The sequence below is a fragment of the Eretmochelys imbricata genome, chromosome 7, assembly GCF_965152235.1.
Source record: "Eretmochelys imbricata isolate rEreImb1 chromosome 7, rEreImb1.hap1, whole genome shotgun sequence".
NCBI classification, from domain to species: domain Eukaryota; kingdom Metazoa; phylum Chordata; order Testudines; family Cheloniidae; genus Eretmochelys; species Eretmochelys imbricata.
In genome coordinates this window covers 2,331,772-2,347,356 of record NC_135578.1, presented here as the reverse complement: position 1 = coordinate 2,347,356, position 15,585 = coordinate 2,331,772, and the positions used below count along the sequence as shown (strand labels likewise).

General features: G+C 40.3%; 1 protein-coding gene across 13 annotated transcripts in view; it reads left to right on the top strand.

Moving 5' to 3' along the window:
• The window catches only part of CFAP20DC (CFAP20 domain containing), a 182,754-nt gene that overhangs the window by 60,182 nt on the left and 106,987 nt on the right, over positions 1-15,585 (top strand). For all 13 annotated transcript variants that reach the window (XM_077821929.1, XM_077821928.1, XM_077821931.1 and 10 more), the window contains 2 exons: positions 8,748-8,862; positions 12,576-12,732. In XM_077821929.1, the coding sequence (XP_077678055.1) occupies positions 8,748-8,862; positions 12,576-12,732 (272 nt within the window). The remainder of the gene's footprint in view (positions 1-8,747; positions 8,863-12,575; positions 12,733-15,585) is intronic.

Sequence of the window (15,585 nt, the reverse complement as noted above, 5' to 3'; positions counted from 1 at the left end):
GGTTTATGAATGTTATAATTCTTGACATCTGATTTGTGTCCATTTATTCTTTTACGTAGAGACTGTCCAGTTTGACCGATGTACATGGCAGAGGGGCATTGCTGGCACATGATGGCATATATCACATTGGTGGATGTGCAGGTGAACGAGCCTCTGATAGTGTGGCTGATGTTATTAGGCCCTGTGATGGTGTCCCCTGAATAGATATGTGGGCACAATTGGCAACGGGCTTTGTTGCAAGGATAAGTTCCTGGGTTAGTGGTTCTGTTGTGTGGTATGTGGTTGTTGGTGAGTATTTGCTTCAGGTTGCGGGGCTGTCTGTAGGCAAGGACTGGCCTGTCTCCCAAGATTTGTGAGAGTGTTGGGTCATCCTTTAGGATAGGTTGTAGATCACCACCAACCTCAGCCTGGTCCAGTCCACACAAGAGATCCACTTCCTGGACACTACAGTGCTAATAAACAATGGTCACATAAACACCACCCTATACCGGAAACCTACTGACCACTATTCCTACCTGCATGCCTCCAGCTTTCACCCTGACCACGATCCATCGTCTACAGCCAAGCTCTGCGATACAACCGCATTTGCTCCAACCCCTCAGACAGAGACAAACACCTACAAGATCTCTGTCAAGCTTTCTTACAACTACAATACCCACCTGCAGAAGTAAAGAAACAGATTGATAGAGCCAGAAGAGTTCCCAGAAGTTATCTACTACAGGACAGGCCTAACAAAGAAAATAACAGAACGCCACTAGCCGTCACCTTCAGCCCCCAACTAAAACCCCTCCAACGCATTATTAAGGATCTACAACCTATCCTAAAGGATGACCCAACACTCTCACAAATCTTGGGAGACAGGCCAGTCCTTGCCTACAGACAGCCCCGCAACCTGAAGCAAATACTCACCAACAACCACATACCACACAACAGAACCACTAACCCAGGAACTTATCCTTGCAACAAAGCCCGTTGCCAATTGTGCCCACATATCTATTCAGGGGACACCATCACAGGGCCTAATAACATCAGCCACACTATCAGAGGCTCGTTCACCTGCACATCCACCAATGTGATATATGCCATCATGTGCCAGCAATGCCCCTCTGCCATGTACATCGGTCAAACTGGACAGTCTCTACGTAAAAGAATAAATGGACACAAATCAGATGTCAAGAATTATAACATTCATAAACCAGTCGGAGAACACTTCAATCTCTCTGGTCACGCAATCACAGACATGAAGGTCGCTATCTTAAAACAAAAAAACTTCAAATCCAGACTCCAGCGAGAAACTGCTGAATTGGAATTCATTTGCAAATAGGATACTATTAATTTAGGCTTAAATAGAGACTGGGAGTGGCTAAGTCATTATGCAAGGTAGCCTATTTCCTCTTGTTTTTTCCTACCCCCCCCCAGATGTTCTGGTTTAACTTGGATTTAACCTTGGAGAGTGGTCAGTTTGGATGAGCTATTACCAGCAGGAGAGTGAGTTTGTGTGTGTATGGGGGTGGGTTTTTGGAGGGGGGTGAGGGAGTGAGAGAACCTGGATTTGTGCAGGAAATGGCCCAACTTGATTATTATGCACATTGTGTAAAGAGTTGTCACTTTGGATGGGCTATCACCAGCAGGAGAGTGAATTTGTGTGGGGGGGTGGAGGGTGAGAAAACCTGGATTTGTGCTGGAAATGGCCTAACCTGATGATCACTTTAGATAAGCTATTACCAGCAGGACAGTGGGGTGGGAGGAGGTATTGTTTCATATTCTCTGTGTATATATAAAGTCTGCTGCAGTTTCCACGGTATGCATCCGATGAAGTGAGCTGTAGCTCACGAAAGCTCATACTCAAATAAATTGGTTAGTCTCTAAGGTGCCACAAGTACTCCTTTTCTTTTTGCGAACACCCTTACAGAAAATTACTCCTGTTTAGTAACTGTATCAGGGTCATGCTTTCAGGTCCTACCTTAAATTAATGTAATGGATTAAAAAAGCTTATAGGGAGGGTTCACAAATGCCCCCTTTTTTTGATTTCATAGTTGCGTGTATTCTCAAAGGGCTTCTATGTGTCAACTCCTTCTAGACACTCCGCTTTGTGGGATTTGAGTCTCTTTCTGAGACTTTCCACTGATGCTGTTTTTTTAGGGATACTAATTTTTTTATTCTCTCAAGAATAGGTATGAGATCCATGGAGGGGAGATCTCATGATGTAAAGAACAAGGTGCCTATTTGTAACTGGAGTTCACTAGATCTGTCACTTATCAGCTATCTTGAGTATTTTAGTTTTAGGATTCTGATGGATTGTCAACACAACTACATCTGTGATAGGGACGGAACCAAATTGCTTTGGATTTTAGGTCTTCAAACAGCCAGTTAATGCATTATACAGCTTGTTGGGACATCAGGTTATACACAGTGCATAAAATAAGGCACTAAGTAAATATAAACTATTGCTGAATGAGAGAGTTGTGGCTGTGACTTCACCTTTCTGTTCCTCGGTTTCTGTAAAATGGGGATGATGCTACTAACCTACCTTTTTATAAAGCACGTTATGATCTATGGGAGATGAGCTCATCTCTGGGTTAAGTGCTGTTAAAATATTAAAACTAAACATTTGTATCCTCATACCAATAATTCTAAAGTTTTACTAGCTGGCTGTCTATCGGATTTCAGAACAAAAGTTTCAAAGTTCTAAATGAACAGTGAATTATATGGGAGTTCCTTTTTCACATTAGTGAAAGAAGATTTGCTTTCACTACCTGTTAAGTTTCCATGTTGAGTCATTTAAAAAGAGAGGAAGCAGCTTCATATTTAGAACAAGTAAGTCTAATAAATGAAGCATCCGTTCAGCAGCCTAACATCAGCTTTTTTTCAAGTTCATTTAAGCCTTGAAGTGAACATTAACAAATGGCTGTAAATTATTGTCTATACAGTAGCAAAGTGAATAGGTAATCTGAGTAGATGAGTTTGTCTAGACTCATGGGTAGTCGCTCACCATTTACTCACATTCTCGCTATAGTTGCCATTGTGAGGAAAATAGTCACTCAAAGTTGAAGATATAAAATAGAATTGAAAATTGAATTGAAAAGTAATTTTACTTTCAAATGGTTTGCAAATGTAGATGTTAAGTGTGAAATGAATGTCGTTAATGACCATAGCTGGGAGAGTTATGCACCTGCTGATCACAGGAATATTATAAATGAGGTTGATTTTTTTCTTGTTGACTACTTCATTTTTTTTTCCCCTCAGCGTGGTCTCATTACTTTTCTATCACATGTATGACCCTTAAATATGAATACTCAAGCACAGACACAATAAAAACACATTAACTCTTATATGGCTTTTTTCATGAGTACAAGGAGCATAATGCAGATGTTTCTTGTGTTCATAGGCTTAACATGGGTTTTGTTTTTGATAGCAAAAATAAAGGCTGAGTTTCACAGTACGTACCATACAAGTAATTTTGCAAATAAGATTCCTAAATTCTAATCGCTCAGTATCTGCGTTCTCCCAAATAAGAGCTTCTTGATGGATGTGTTAACTGTTCAGACCTCTCAGTTTAGTTATAGCCCGCAAAAAGTACTGTAATAAAAGTATAAAAAGCTATACTAAATCTTTAACAATTCCGTTTGTTTCCCAAAATAAATTACTTTGACAGCATATTAAGCAATGCCTGTTTCTCCAAGTCTACCTCTGACTGTTCAAATGTAGTCCCTGAACAGAATATAAATATGTATGTGTTGATTTACAATTTAGATCAAGAAAGAACAAATAATCTTCCGGTGTAATTATAATCACATCTCAGTGGATTACTGTTTATACCACAAATATGATCATGGAAACCATCACATTTAACTCTTGCATTTTACCGCTAATGGTATAAAATGGTCATCATTATCTAAATGACTGTGCTTTGCACTGCACATTTGGATATCACGGAGCTGCACCCATGCCAATGGCTTCTTTATTGCTGCAGTAACATATTTCAGAAGGGAAAAGACATAAATGAATAAAACAGGATAAATTATTACTTTTAAACATATGTTGCAAACAAATCTTTAAAGATGTGGGGTACTATTATGTTTTTGTTGCCACTTATTTGGAAAAGTGTGAGTAACTTACTCATAGGCTCTCACTTTGATCCAGTCTTACTCACAATGTTTTGCCATTGGCTTCACAGGGAGCAGTACTCTCCATTGGCAATTGTGAAGTTAACTAAGTAAGTAAGATTGGGCTCTGTTCAAGTCAGTGGTGCCCAAGCTTTTCCTGTTGTGCCCCTCCCTTACCAATAATGGAATCAGTCCATGCTCCGCTTCCCCCCATTACTGATGTGGAATGCACCCTCAGCAGATGGCATGGATTGCACACTCAGCATCATTAATGATTTGGAGGATGGCGTGGATTGCACCCTCAGCAAGTTTGCAGATGACACTAAACTGGGAGGAGTGGTAGATATGCTGGAGGGTAGGGATAGGATACAGAGGGACCTAGACAAATTAGAGGATTGGGCCAAAAGAAATCTGAGGTTCAACAAGGACAAGTGCAGAGTCCTGCACTTAGGATGGAAGAATCCCATGCACTGCTACAGACTAGGGACCGAATGGCTAGGCAGCAGTTCTGCAGAAAAGGGCCTAGGGGTTACAGTGGACAAGAAGCTGGATATGAGTCAACAGTGTGGCCTTATTGCCAAGAAAGCTAATGGCATTTTGGGCTGAATAAGTAGGACCATTGCCAGCAGATCGAGGGACGTGATCATTCCCCTCTATTCGGCATTGGTGAGGCCTCATCTGGAGTACTGTGTCCAGTTTTGGGCCCCACACTACAAGAAGGATGCAGAAAAATTGGAAAGCATCCAGCAGAGGGCAACAAAAATGATTAGGGCGCTGGAGCACATGACTTACGAGGAGAGGCTGAGGGGAATGGGCATATTTAGTCTGCGGAAGACAAGAATGAGGGGGGATTTGACTGCTGCTTTCAACTACCTGAAAGGGGGTTCCAAAGAGGATGGATCTAGACTGTTCTCAGTGGTAGCTGATGACAGAACAAGGAGTAATGGTCTCAAGTTGCAGTGGGGGAGGTTTAGGTTGGAGATTAGGAAACACTATTTCACTAAGAGGGTGGTGAAACACTGGAATGCTTTACCTAGGGAGGTGGTGGAATCTCCTTCCTTAGAAGTTTTTAAGGTCAGGCTTGACAAAGCCCTGGCTGGGATGATTTAGTTGGGGATTGGTCCTGCTTTGAGCAGGGGGTTGGACTAGATGATCTCCTGAGATCCCCTCCAACCCTGAGATTCTATGGACAGTTTGCTCAGCAGAGGAGCTTGGGCTGAAGGAGGAGCTGGGGCTAGAGGCACTGCTGGGCTGGGGGTGGAGAGGTATGAGGGCATAGCTGAGCTGGGAATGGAGCAGGAGGCGGAGTGAGCTGCAGCTGGGGCACAGAGCTGGGCTGGCGGTGGCACAGAACTGTGGCGGAGCTCGGTGATGGTCCCTCCTGCCCACTGTGGGGGCTGGCCCAAGCCCTGCCATGTGCCCCCCCCCAAGGGGGGGCACCCCACAGTTTGGGAACCACTGGTTTAAGTAATAAGAAAAGGAGTACTTGTGGCACCTTAGAGACTAACCAATTTATTTGAGCATAAGCTTTCGTGAGCTACAGCTCACTTCATCAGATGCATACCGTGGAAACTGCAGAAGACATTATATACACAGAGACCATGAAACAATACCTCCTCCCACCCCACTCTCCTGCTGGTAATAGCTTATCTAAAGTGATCACTCTCCTTACAATGTGTATGATAATCAAGGTGGGCCATTTCCAGCACAAATCCAGGTTTTCTCACCCCCCCCCCCCCTTTTCCCAAAAACCACACACACAAACTCACTCTCCTGCTGAAGTAATGCAGTCATTACAGCTAGTGGCCTCTCCTATTAGTTGCTCGACTGTAGACACCAACAACCTGATCTTATGTAAGCCAATGGAAGCTAGGCTTACATAAAAGTACCTCCAGCCAAACAACAAGAACAGCAAGGGTGTGAATTCTGCTTCCCCAACCCATAAGTGTAGCTCCTTTCTCTGTGATGGATGGGGTTCTGTGGGGGCTGCTGCAGAGGGAGCATCTGTTGAACTGTTGCTTCCCTCTGTTTGGTTTCCCTGTGGGTGCTTGTGATAGAAGGCTGGAGAAAAAGCAGAGGGCGCTGGAGAAAAAGCAGAGGGCGCTCAAGGAAAAGCAGAGGAACAGCAATTTGTGGAAATTTGCCAAAAATTCCATTGTCCTTGTAGTAAGCTGCCACTAATACTAGGGAACAAGGAAAGGAGCTAATGGGTGCTCTGAAGCCGCTCCTTCCTGTACCCACTTCTGTCTGCAGCTGCCAGCAGAACCCCTCTGAGATTCACATATTTAGGGGATGGGTTGTGTTGAATCCATTTTGGTTGAAAGTTTAAATTACCTAAAGTTGGTGACAGTAAAGTCATTTCAGTGTGTAAACATATTATGTAAAACTTATTGTTGAAAGCACAGAACAAAGTGAAAGGATGTGAACTGAGGTTTATTTGTTTTTTTTCCCCCAAACTAAAAACTTACAATTAGGGGTTTTCAAAGCTTCTGGTGAGGTTACAAAACTATTCTAGGAAGAGAGAAGGTCAACAAATACGATTAGGTGTATGGAACAGCTTCCATATCAGGAGAGATTAAAAACACTGGGACTTTTCAGCTTCGGAAAGAAATGACTAAGAGGATATGATAGAGGTCTATAAAATTTTGACAGGTGTGGAGAAAGTGAATAAAGAAATGTTGTTTACTCCTTCATACAACACAAGAACTAGAGGTCACCCAATGAAATTAATATGCAGTAGGCTTAGAACAAACATCTTCATGCAACACACAGTCAACCTGTGGAACTTGTTGCCAGTGGATGCCATGAAGGCCCAAACTATAAGAAGGTTCAAATAAGAACTAGATAAGTTCATGGAGGATAGGTCCATCAGTGGCTATTAGCCAGGATGGTCAGGAATGCAACACCATATTCTGAGAGTTCCTAGCCTCTCTGTCAGAAGCTGGGAGTGGACGACAGGGGATGGATCGCTCAATGATCCTTCTGTTCATTCCCTCTGAAGCACCTGGCATTTGCCACTGTAGAAAGACAGGGTACTGGGGTAGATGGACCATTGGTCTGGCCTGGTATGACTGTTCTCATGTTCTTAGACCAGAACTATTTTAAGAGAGAGAATTATCTATATATAAATCATTGAAACTTGGACAAGGATGTCACACCTTTTGGATATTTCTTTAGTGGGGACTACTTACTAACATTCTCAATGTTGCAGTGAGGCTGCAGCATCCGTATCAAGCCCAGTAGCACTATTATAACTGCTACCATCATGGCATGGTGAGAGATGGGGTTTGCCATCACACTATTAGGCCTTCTCTTCACTGAACCCGAGAGATGGTCTAACCTGAGGAGAAGGCAGTTCTATTTACACTAGGGAAATTTTTCAAAAGTTGCCCAGCATTCCTAACGTTATGTTCAGAGTCACTACAGATTTATCTTATTCCACTGCCAATGTCTGAAGAACAGGCTGAGGTTCAGACGGCTGAAGGCTCTCACAGTTCTGAGGGAGCTGATAGGTTTTAGTTTACCTTGGGAAGGTTGTCTTCACCACTAACAAAAAGCTAGAAACTGTAGTCTTTTTTTTTTTGTAAAATCAAAGCCTAAATTTTGCAGAACAGAAGGGAAAGACCTGACACATGTGAGGGACAGTTTCTTACCATTTGAAACTGTTACACTGCATTTAGATTTCACATTTACTAAGTAGGTTTAAAAAGAAAAAAAATCAAACTCTAAACATTGATTGAAAGTTGACAGAGAGAATGAATCATCATCTTCTTAGGGGGGCTTTAAATTTTAGAAAATTATCAGTCTGATAGAAATAAAGGTGTTTTAAAATATCAGATGAATTAATCCTGATTTCCAGGTATAAAATATAGCCTTTAAGGTAACATCAGTTCTCAGTATAACAGTGTGGGACAGGTAGGATATATTAAGCCTGTTCTGTTACACCTGAGACCTGAAGGAAGCAGAACATAAAAATGAGCCTCTTTATCAATTTTAAGCAAACCTAAGCTTTGATCATGGCTGTGGTCTAAACCTATTACAGATGTTCAAATTCAGTCTCCTTGGTGTCACTGGGAGATGACCTGAATAGTGAGCAATAAACTTATTTATTATAATTCAAGTTTAGAGATACGTGCTGAGGAAGTGAAAGTGGCAGACAATGTTTTGTCTATCTTTAAGCCAACAAAAAGCCTATATAAAATGACAGGTGCATTTTTAGGAAAAGAAAGCCCATAATGTTTTCCTATTTAGTAGGTGACAGTGTGTCCCAAGATAACACAAGCTTAAGGGACCAAAATAAGCATCATTATTAGAGGCTAGTGGCTTCTGAGTTCATACAAATTGAATTCTTTCATAGGCTGAAGGGCTGTGGAAATCCAGCGAAGAGTGTAGAGCTCTGAAATAAAATTAACATGTAAAGTGATTTTATATATGCAGGTCTGCAGCCACTAAGTTTGAATTTGAGAAAAATCCCATTACTTATCTTGTAAAAGAGAGAATTCTTAAATTCCCCATTTGCTATCCCTGATATAAAGGTTCTGCATATGAATAAAAGTTTTCTGTGGTTGCCCAAAGATAGAGGTTATTGAATTGACCAAGATCCATTTCTTCTCATTCCCCCCCCCCCCTTTCTCTTTACAGGGTAACTGATTTAGGAAACATTAAAAGAAGATTGTATTTATCAACGGTCCATAAGGAGTTGTCTGTAACCCCTCTGCATGCAAAACTTCCTCTTTTTATGATCAAACGCAAAATAGTAGGTATCTTGGATATGTTACTTAAAGTACTGTTGAACAGAATATTTCTGTTTGTATCAGAAGACTTAATATATATATTTTATTTTATCAGGTCTGTAAAGCACGCGCGCGTGCTCTCTCTCGCTTTACAGTCCTCATAAAATCCTGTTGATTCAAGACACTTGAAAGAGAGCTTTGTCTAACTGAACAGATACGCTTGCATACGCACCAGATTTTGCATACGTGTAGATATTTTTATGTATAACTGTTCTCTACTTGATATCAGAACTGCTTATAGTGTGGAAGAGAAGAATCTGAGTTCTGTCTCCTTTACCACTATGAAGATCTGAGTGATAATCAAAATCTGAGGAGGCTGTGGATCTGTTATAATTGGTGCCCTATATCTATTGTAAAAACTTTGCCTCTTCCTATTCTCTCACAATCCATTTATTTTTTGGTGCTTTCTCTCTTCTCACAGATTTCTTCATCCCCTCTCTCTGTCTGTCTTCTCATAGCTACTGGCTATTAGTCCTATTCATGACCTTCTCTGCATATAAACCCACAACCACCTCGTCTCCTTACTACCCTGGACTCCCTTCTTGTCCTTTAGGCTCTGTTTTCTCTAACTGCTGTCTGTTGCTGTTGTCTGTCCTCCCACCTGCTGTCCTTCCCTTCCAATACATTTGGAATTCCTGCTCCGTTTCCAAGCTCTCTGCCATTCATGACCTATTGATCTCTTACAAGCTCCATCTCCTTAAGGTGACCAGATGTCCCAATTTTATAGGGACAATCTGGATATTTGGGGCTTTTTTATATGGACTCCTATTACCTGCCACCCCCTGTCCCAATTTTTCACACTTGCTATCTGGTCACCCTACATCTCCTCAACATTGCTGAAACATGGTTTTCCTTACTGATTCTGTTTCATTGGCAGCCCTCCTTTTCTCTCTCACCCTCACCTGAAGTTAACTTTATCACCTTTAGTGGAACTCCGACTAAGCATTAGCGCCTATTTTAAAATGTCACTTATTTTTACATAGAATTCTACACAGGTAGCTACAGGATATAAGACATAAGAAAAAATATTTCATAGAGAACTCTAAAATTAAGGGGTTATTTTATTATCATTTAGTTGAAGACAGTTATGTTAATTTCTACTTCTAACTTCCCTTAGTTTTCTACTTTCTGGCAAGAGCTGTTTTTAAGAACAGAATATGTACCAGGCCATACCACTGAAGTAGTCATTAATTCAAGATCCATTGAAATAAATTATTTTTCTTCAATACCATTTCAATTAGTTGGTCTTGGTGTCAGGCTAACACTAATGTGTCAAGACTAAAGTATGCATTAATGTACAGTAAATTAAATTCAATCAGAATATGAACTTCAATTACAGGGTTTCATTCAGATAATAAATCTTTCATCAGAGATCTGACTCAATATTCTGATCAAATACAATGACAAAATGTTTTAATAACCTTAACCTCTGAACAGCCAAGAATTTGCTTGTTCAAGAATGGGTCTGAACTCTGTGAGCATCGTGAGTACTTGACCATTTTTTTAAAAATCTGATGGTTAGCTGCCTGTTAATTGTAGCAGATATTTAAAGAGGGGCATGTTTGTTTTTAGTAATAAAAGGTTGCTTTTCTCCACGGCCAAGGTTGCATGACTTTTTTTAAAAAAAAATTATATAGATGCTGGTAATTAATAGTGATATCTACTGTGTTCAAATGTAAACCCCAATATTTTTATTGAACTTTTAGTCCCTTAACATCTACCTCTTATATCATACTTTTCATCTGTCAATCTCAAAACACATTGCAAAGGAGTAAGTATCATTTATCACCATTTTAAAGATGGGCAAACTAAGACACAGTGAAGTGACTTGCCCAAGGTCAAGCCAGTTGGCCAGTGGCAGAGCTGGGAATAGAAGCCAGGTCTCCTGAGTCCCAGTCCTGAACCCTGCACAGCTCTATCCACTAGGGATTGTATTTTTGTCATGTGTAATTCAGTGCTGTTTCCAAACACTTCTTCTTTTGTGTTGAAACCAGATGTAATGTGCCTTACATTCTCATACATAGGCATCCTGCAGTGCCATTTTTACAAATGATTGCCGTGCTTCAGCAAGGCGGCTGCGCCAGTAGCAGACTTAGAAATGTCAGTTATAATTAAAAATTGTGTTTTCATTAACTTGCACAGTTTATTCCTAATATATATTTCTGACCTTTTTGAACTTTCAGATTCAGGAGCAGAAAAATAATGGATGCAGTTTTCTTTTAAAACTACTTGGGATTAAATTAATTTGTGCACTGAATTCCCCCCCACCGTATGTTTTACATTTGGCATGTAGATACTGGGGGTTTTTTTATTTATATATAATAGGACCTTTTTAAATTCTATTTTTCTAGGGAAATACTGATTTTCATTATGTTCAACATGATGTATGTTCAACTACTTGTCTGTACTGTACAAAAATCAACTTTATGCACAGATGTTAAGTTCTCTTCGAATGAAATTGAACCTGACAAAAGTGCAGAAGCTATTGGAGTAATATAAGAGACTAGTGCCATAATACAATTTTTGGCTGTCTATTCTTCCACTCGGTAAAAAAAAAAAAAAAAAAAAATCACCAAGGTCTTGTTTGTACTAAGAAATTGCATTGTAGTTAAACACTATTTAACACTGGTTTTAACCATCCAGTTAGCTAACATAATGCTGACCTTGACTTTGCAGAATGTAGACAAGAACAGGACAAGTTCAGTATTGTGTCATAACTATCTAACATGATGCGGAACGTAACTGGTTGTTAAAGTCGTGGGTGTCACTGTGTTAGCTAACTAAATAGTTTTAAAAAATTGTTTAAATATAGTACAGTTTCCTAATGCAGACAGACTACTAGTCACCGTGTACCGTTGTTTTGGAGGATGTGAGGGGACAGCACCTCTTGCAATTCATGGGGAGAAATCTTGATATAAGAAGTTACCAAAGTTTTTAAGCACAGTCTATAAAAGTAGTTAAAAAGCTACAGTGAAATTAAACAACCTTTAAAGTATTGAAAGTAGCCAAACTTTGTATCCATACACTTGCAGTTAACAAATGCTTCTCATAATTCGCTTCTCCAGTTGTGTCTGCAAAAATATCTTTGTGAGGATACCCTGGATGATTGTGCTCATTTGAGCATGCAGTCACCAATTTTATATATGCAATTACTAGTTTGTATATATAAATGACTGTTGCATGTGTAACTACCGCAATGGTAACAGATTATTTTTAAAATAGTGAAATATTATGCATAAAGGAAAACTGTCAGTGAGCCCAATCCCGTACTGCAAGTTTAGTTAGTAGAGAACTAGACAGTCTTCAAATATGTTAAAGGTTGTTAAGAGGATCATGATCAATTGTTCTCTATGAAGGTAGGACAATTAGTAATGGGCTTAATCTACAGGAAGGGAGATTTAAGATATTAAAAAAACCCTTTCTAACTGTAAGGATAGTTAAGCACTGGAATAGGTTTCTGGTTGTGGAATCCCTGTCACTGGAGGTTTTTAAGAATAGATTAGACAAACATGCAAGTTGTCATCTAGGTATACTATAGAACCTCAGCACAGGTTTTGGACTAGATAACCTCTCGAGGTCCTTGCCAGCCCTAAATTACTATGGTTCTATCATTTTTACTACATTGCAATAGTTTATGTAAGGATTGCACTAAAAATATTTTGTTTCTTTATTCTAGTGGTGCAATTTGTGCATTGACTTGGTAGCATTCACCAGTGAAATATTCAAAGGAGCTGTTTTCCAGTCTTTGGATGGAATTATCATCTCGGCTAACTGTAAACTGAGAAAGATCTTCACTTTGAAATCAAAGCCTCAAGATACAGCTGAGGAAGATGGTGTGTTACAGATGATATTATGCTATCTCAGTCATTACTGTTCATATTGTAAAAACAAAAGCTCCTTGACCACAATCTTTGAATTAATCATTTTGAGAAATTATGTGATTTCATGAAAACTGAAATGTGTTTAGGTCATACACATCTAGTCTTCTTGGACAATAGATGACGTCAGGTAAATGTAGCTATGTACATTTTATAGAGTGCCAGCTTCATGAACACTGTTGTGTGGGAAAGGTCTCCTCTTTGGTTTAGAATGCCTTTTAAAAACTTTTCTGGCAAAACTCTATGTGGAGTTGTTTTATCATGTCGATTGGAAGATAACTTCTTGCTTAATTATCAGTGGCTGCTTCTGCTTGAAAAAAGGAGATGTCCTTCCCCAGGGTGGCTTTCGGTGAGGATGAAAAACATGTACATTAGCTGTACTCCAGCAGTTCCTCGATTAGCTCTAGCTTGGAGATTTAACTGTTGATGAAGGCTTTCTCCTTTAAACAATCCAAGGAAATGTTAGCTGGGAGACTGCAAGTCACTGTTCTACTTCCTGATGATTTTAAGGTGCATTAAACAGAGAGGTTTTAAACAGTCTTAGATTATTAAAATTCTAATGGCAATTTGATGCCATCTTCTCATGGCAAAGAATCTAAAGAGAACTGAAAGTGGCCCAATGTGGAATCTACTCTTCTCATAAAGACTGCAAGAAAGGTAAATTATACAAATGAAAGATACTGAATGACCACAGATACTACATGATCCCTGTTGCCATAGTATCTGAGTGCCCCACAGTCTTTATTGGGTTTGTCTTCAAAATATCCTTGTTAGTTAAGGAAGTCTTATTCTCCACATCTTACAGGTGAGGAACAGAGACTGAATTACTTTCTCAAGGTCACTCAGGAATTCCATAGTGGAGCAACGCCTTGCATAATGACAGGTTTCAGAGTAACAGCCGTGTTAGTCTGTATTCGCAAAAAGAAAAGGAGTACTTGTGGCACCTTAGAGACTAACCAATTTATTTTAGCATGAGCTTTCGTGAGCTACAGCTCACTTCATCAGATGTATCTGATGAAGTGAGCTGTAGCTCACGAAAGCTCATGCTAAAATAAATTGGTTAGTCTCTAAGGTGCCACAAGTACTCCTTTTCTTATAGTGGAGCAAGACATTGAACCCAGGTCTCTAGAATCCTAGGCTAGCACCCTAACCATTAGACTGTCATTTGCCTGATGAGACAGATTCATCCCTATACCACACCCAGCACCAGTACAAGGATGGCTGGGAGACAACGTGCACCTCCCCTATTTAGGGTCTGCGCATGGCCAATTTTGTCTCTTATGCAGGCTAGAGCATGGGCCTTGTTTCGCTAGCATCTATGGCCTATTGCGGTGACTTCTATTTCTACACCAACACCAAAAAAATCGCTTTTTCCATTAGTCTGTCCACAGCCTACCACAGAACACCCCCTATTAATTATGTATTGGGTACCACCATTCTACTTGGCCTTGCACTAAACCTAGAAGAAAATAGGGTCCCTGCCATAGGATGTTACAGTATAAATTGGATACATGGTACCCCAGATAACAAGATGACCAGTTCCAAACCAATATAGATACCAGTAGATATTAGGAATTTATTATATAGAGTTATGTATCGTGAGTTTCTTTGGGGACTAACACTGAAGGACTTCATGTAAGAAGTTTCAGAGTAACAGCCGTGTTAGTCTGTATTTGCAAAAAGAAAAGGAGTACTTGTGGCACCTTAGAGACGAACCAATTTATTTGAGCATAAGCTTTCGTGAGCTACAGCTCACTTCATCGGATGCATCCGATGAAGTGAGCTGTAGCTCACGAAAGCTTATGCTCAAATAAATTGGTTCATCTCTAAGGTGCCACAAGTACTCCTTTTCTTCATGTAAGAAGTGTATTTTCAGGAGGGATATGGAGAGAAGGCACTTGATTGCTGTACTAGAAAAGTGTTCCATGCAGAAGGGGAGAAGATATACAGAGAACATTAGGAGAGGGATTCAAAGGGAGAGGCCAAGTAAATGACTTGGGAGCAGGAAGAAATGGTCATACAGATTTAGGGTGGATTTTCAAAAGCATTCTGAGCATTAAGTAGCTGATTCCTAGTGACTTTTAGTGGGAGTTTGGAACAATGCAATCTACTTTTTAGGACTGAAATAGGAAGTCTCTGCACGTCTGGCTCCTGCCCATTGGTGAGGCTCTCTCCCTTGCTTTCACAGATGTGCAAAATACAGCAAGCAGTTATCATTCAAGGTATATATTGCTTGGCAGCTTTCAGCCTCCTCATGAGAAAATGCCATCTTCTTTTCAGCCTTCCAAATGCACACTCTGCTGTCATTCTGCAGCTACTCAGGTTGTAGATGAACAAGTCCTTTGTGCTGTCCAAATGTCCAGTAAAAAACTACATAAGCCAGGGAAACAAAGTGTAAACTTGGTCTCTCAGAATGAGAGTGGGAATCACAACACCATTCATGTCCATAGTGGTCCTATAAGAAAAATTCTTTTTTTCATTAAAGAAAATGGGTGAGAGTTTCAAAAGATCTGAGCAACATGGAACTTTCCAGACCACCCAACGTTGTTGGTCAGCCTGTTTTGGTGATCAACCAGGCCTTAGAGCAACATGGAGAAATGCTGGGTTTTTTGTATGATGTGTGAAGCCTGTGGGGAGCAAGACAAATAGGCATATGGGTCTCATCAGAGGCTGCAGTACAGTTTGGGTACCCCAACCCTGCAAATCCATCAGTCTCCTGTGCATTGCCAAGCTTTATGACCCCCACTATCAGCACCTTCTTTAGAGCAGCACACACCTCTTCTACAACAGCCCCGGCAGTCAATATAC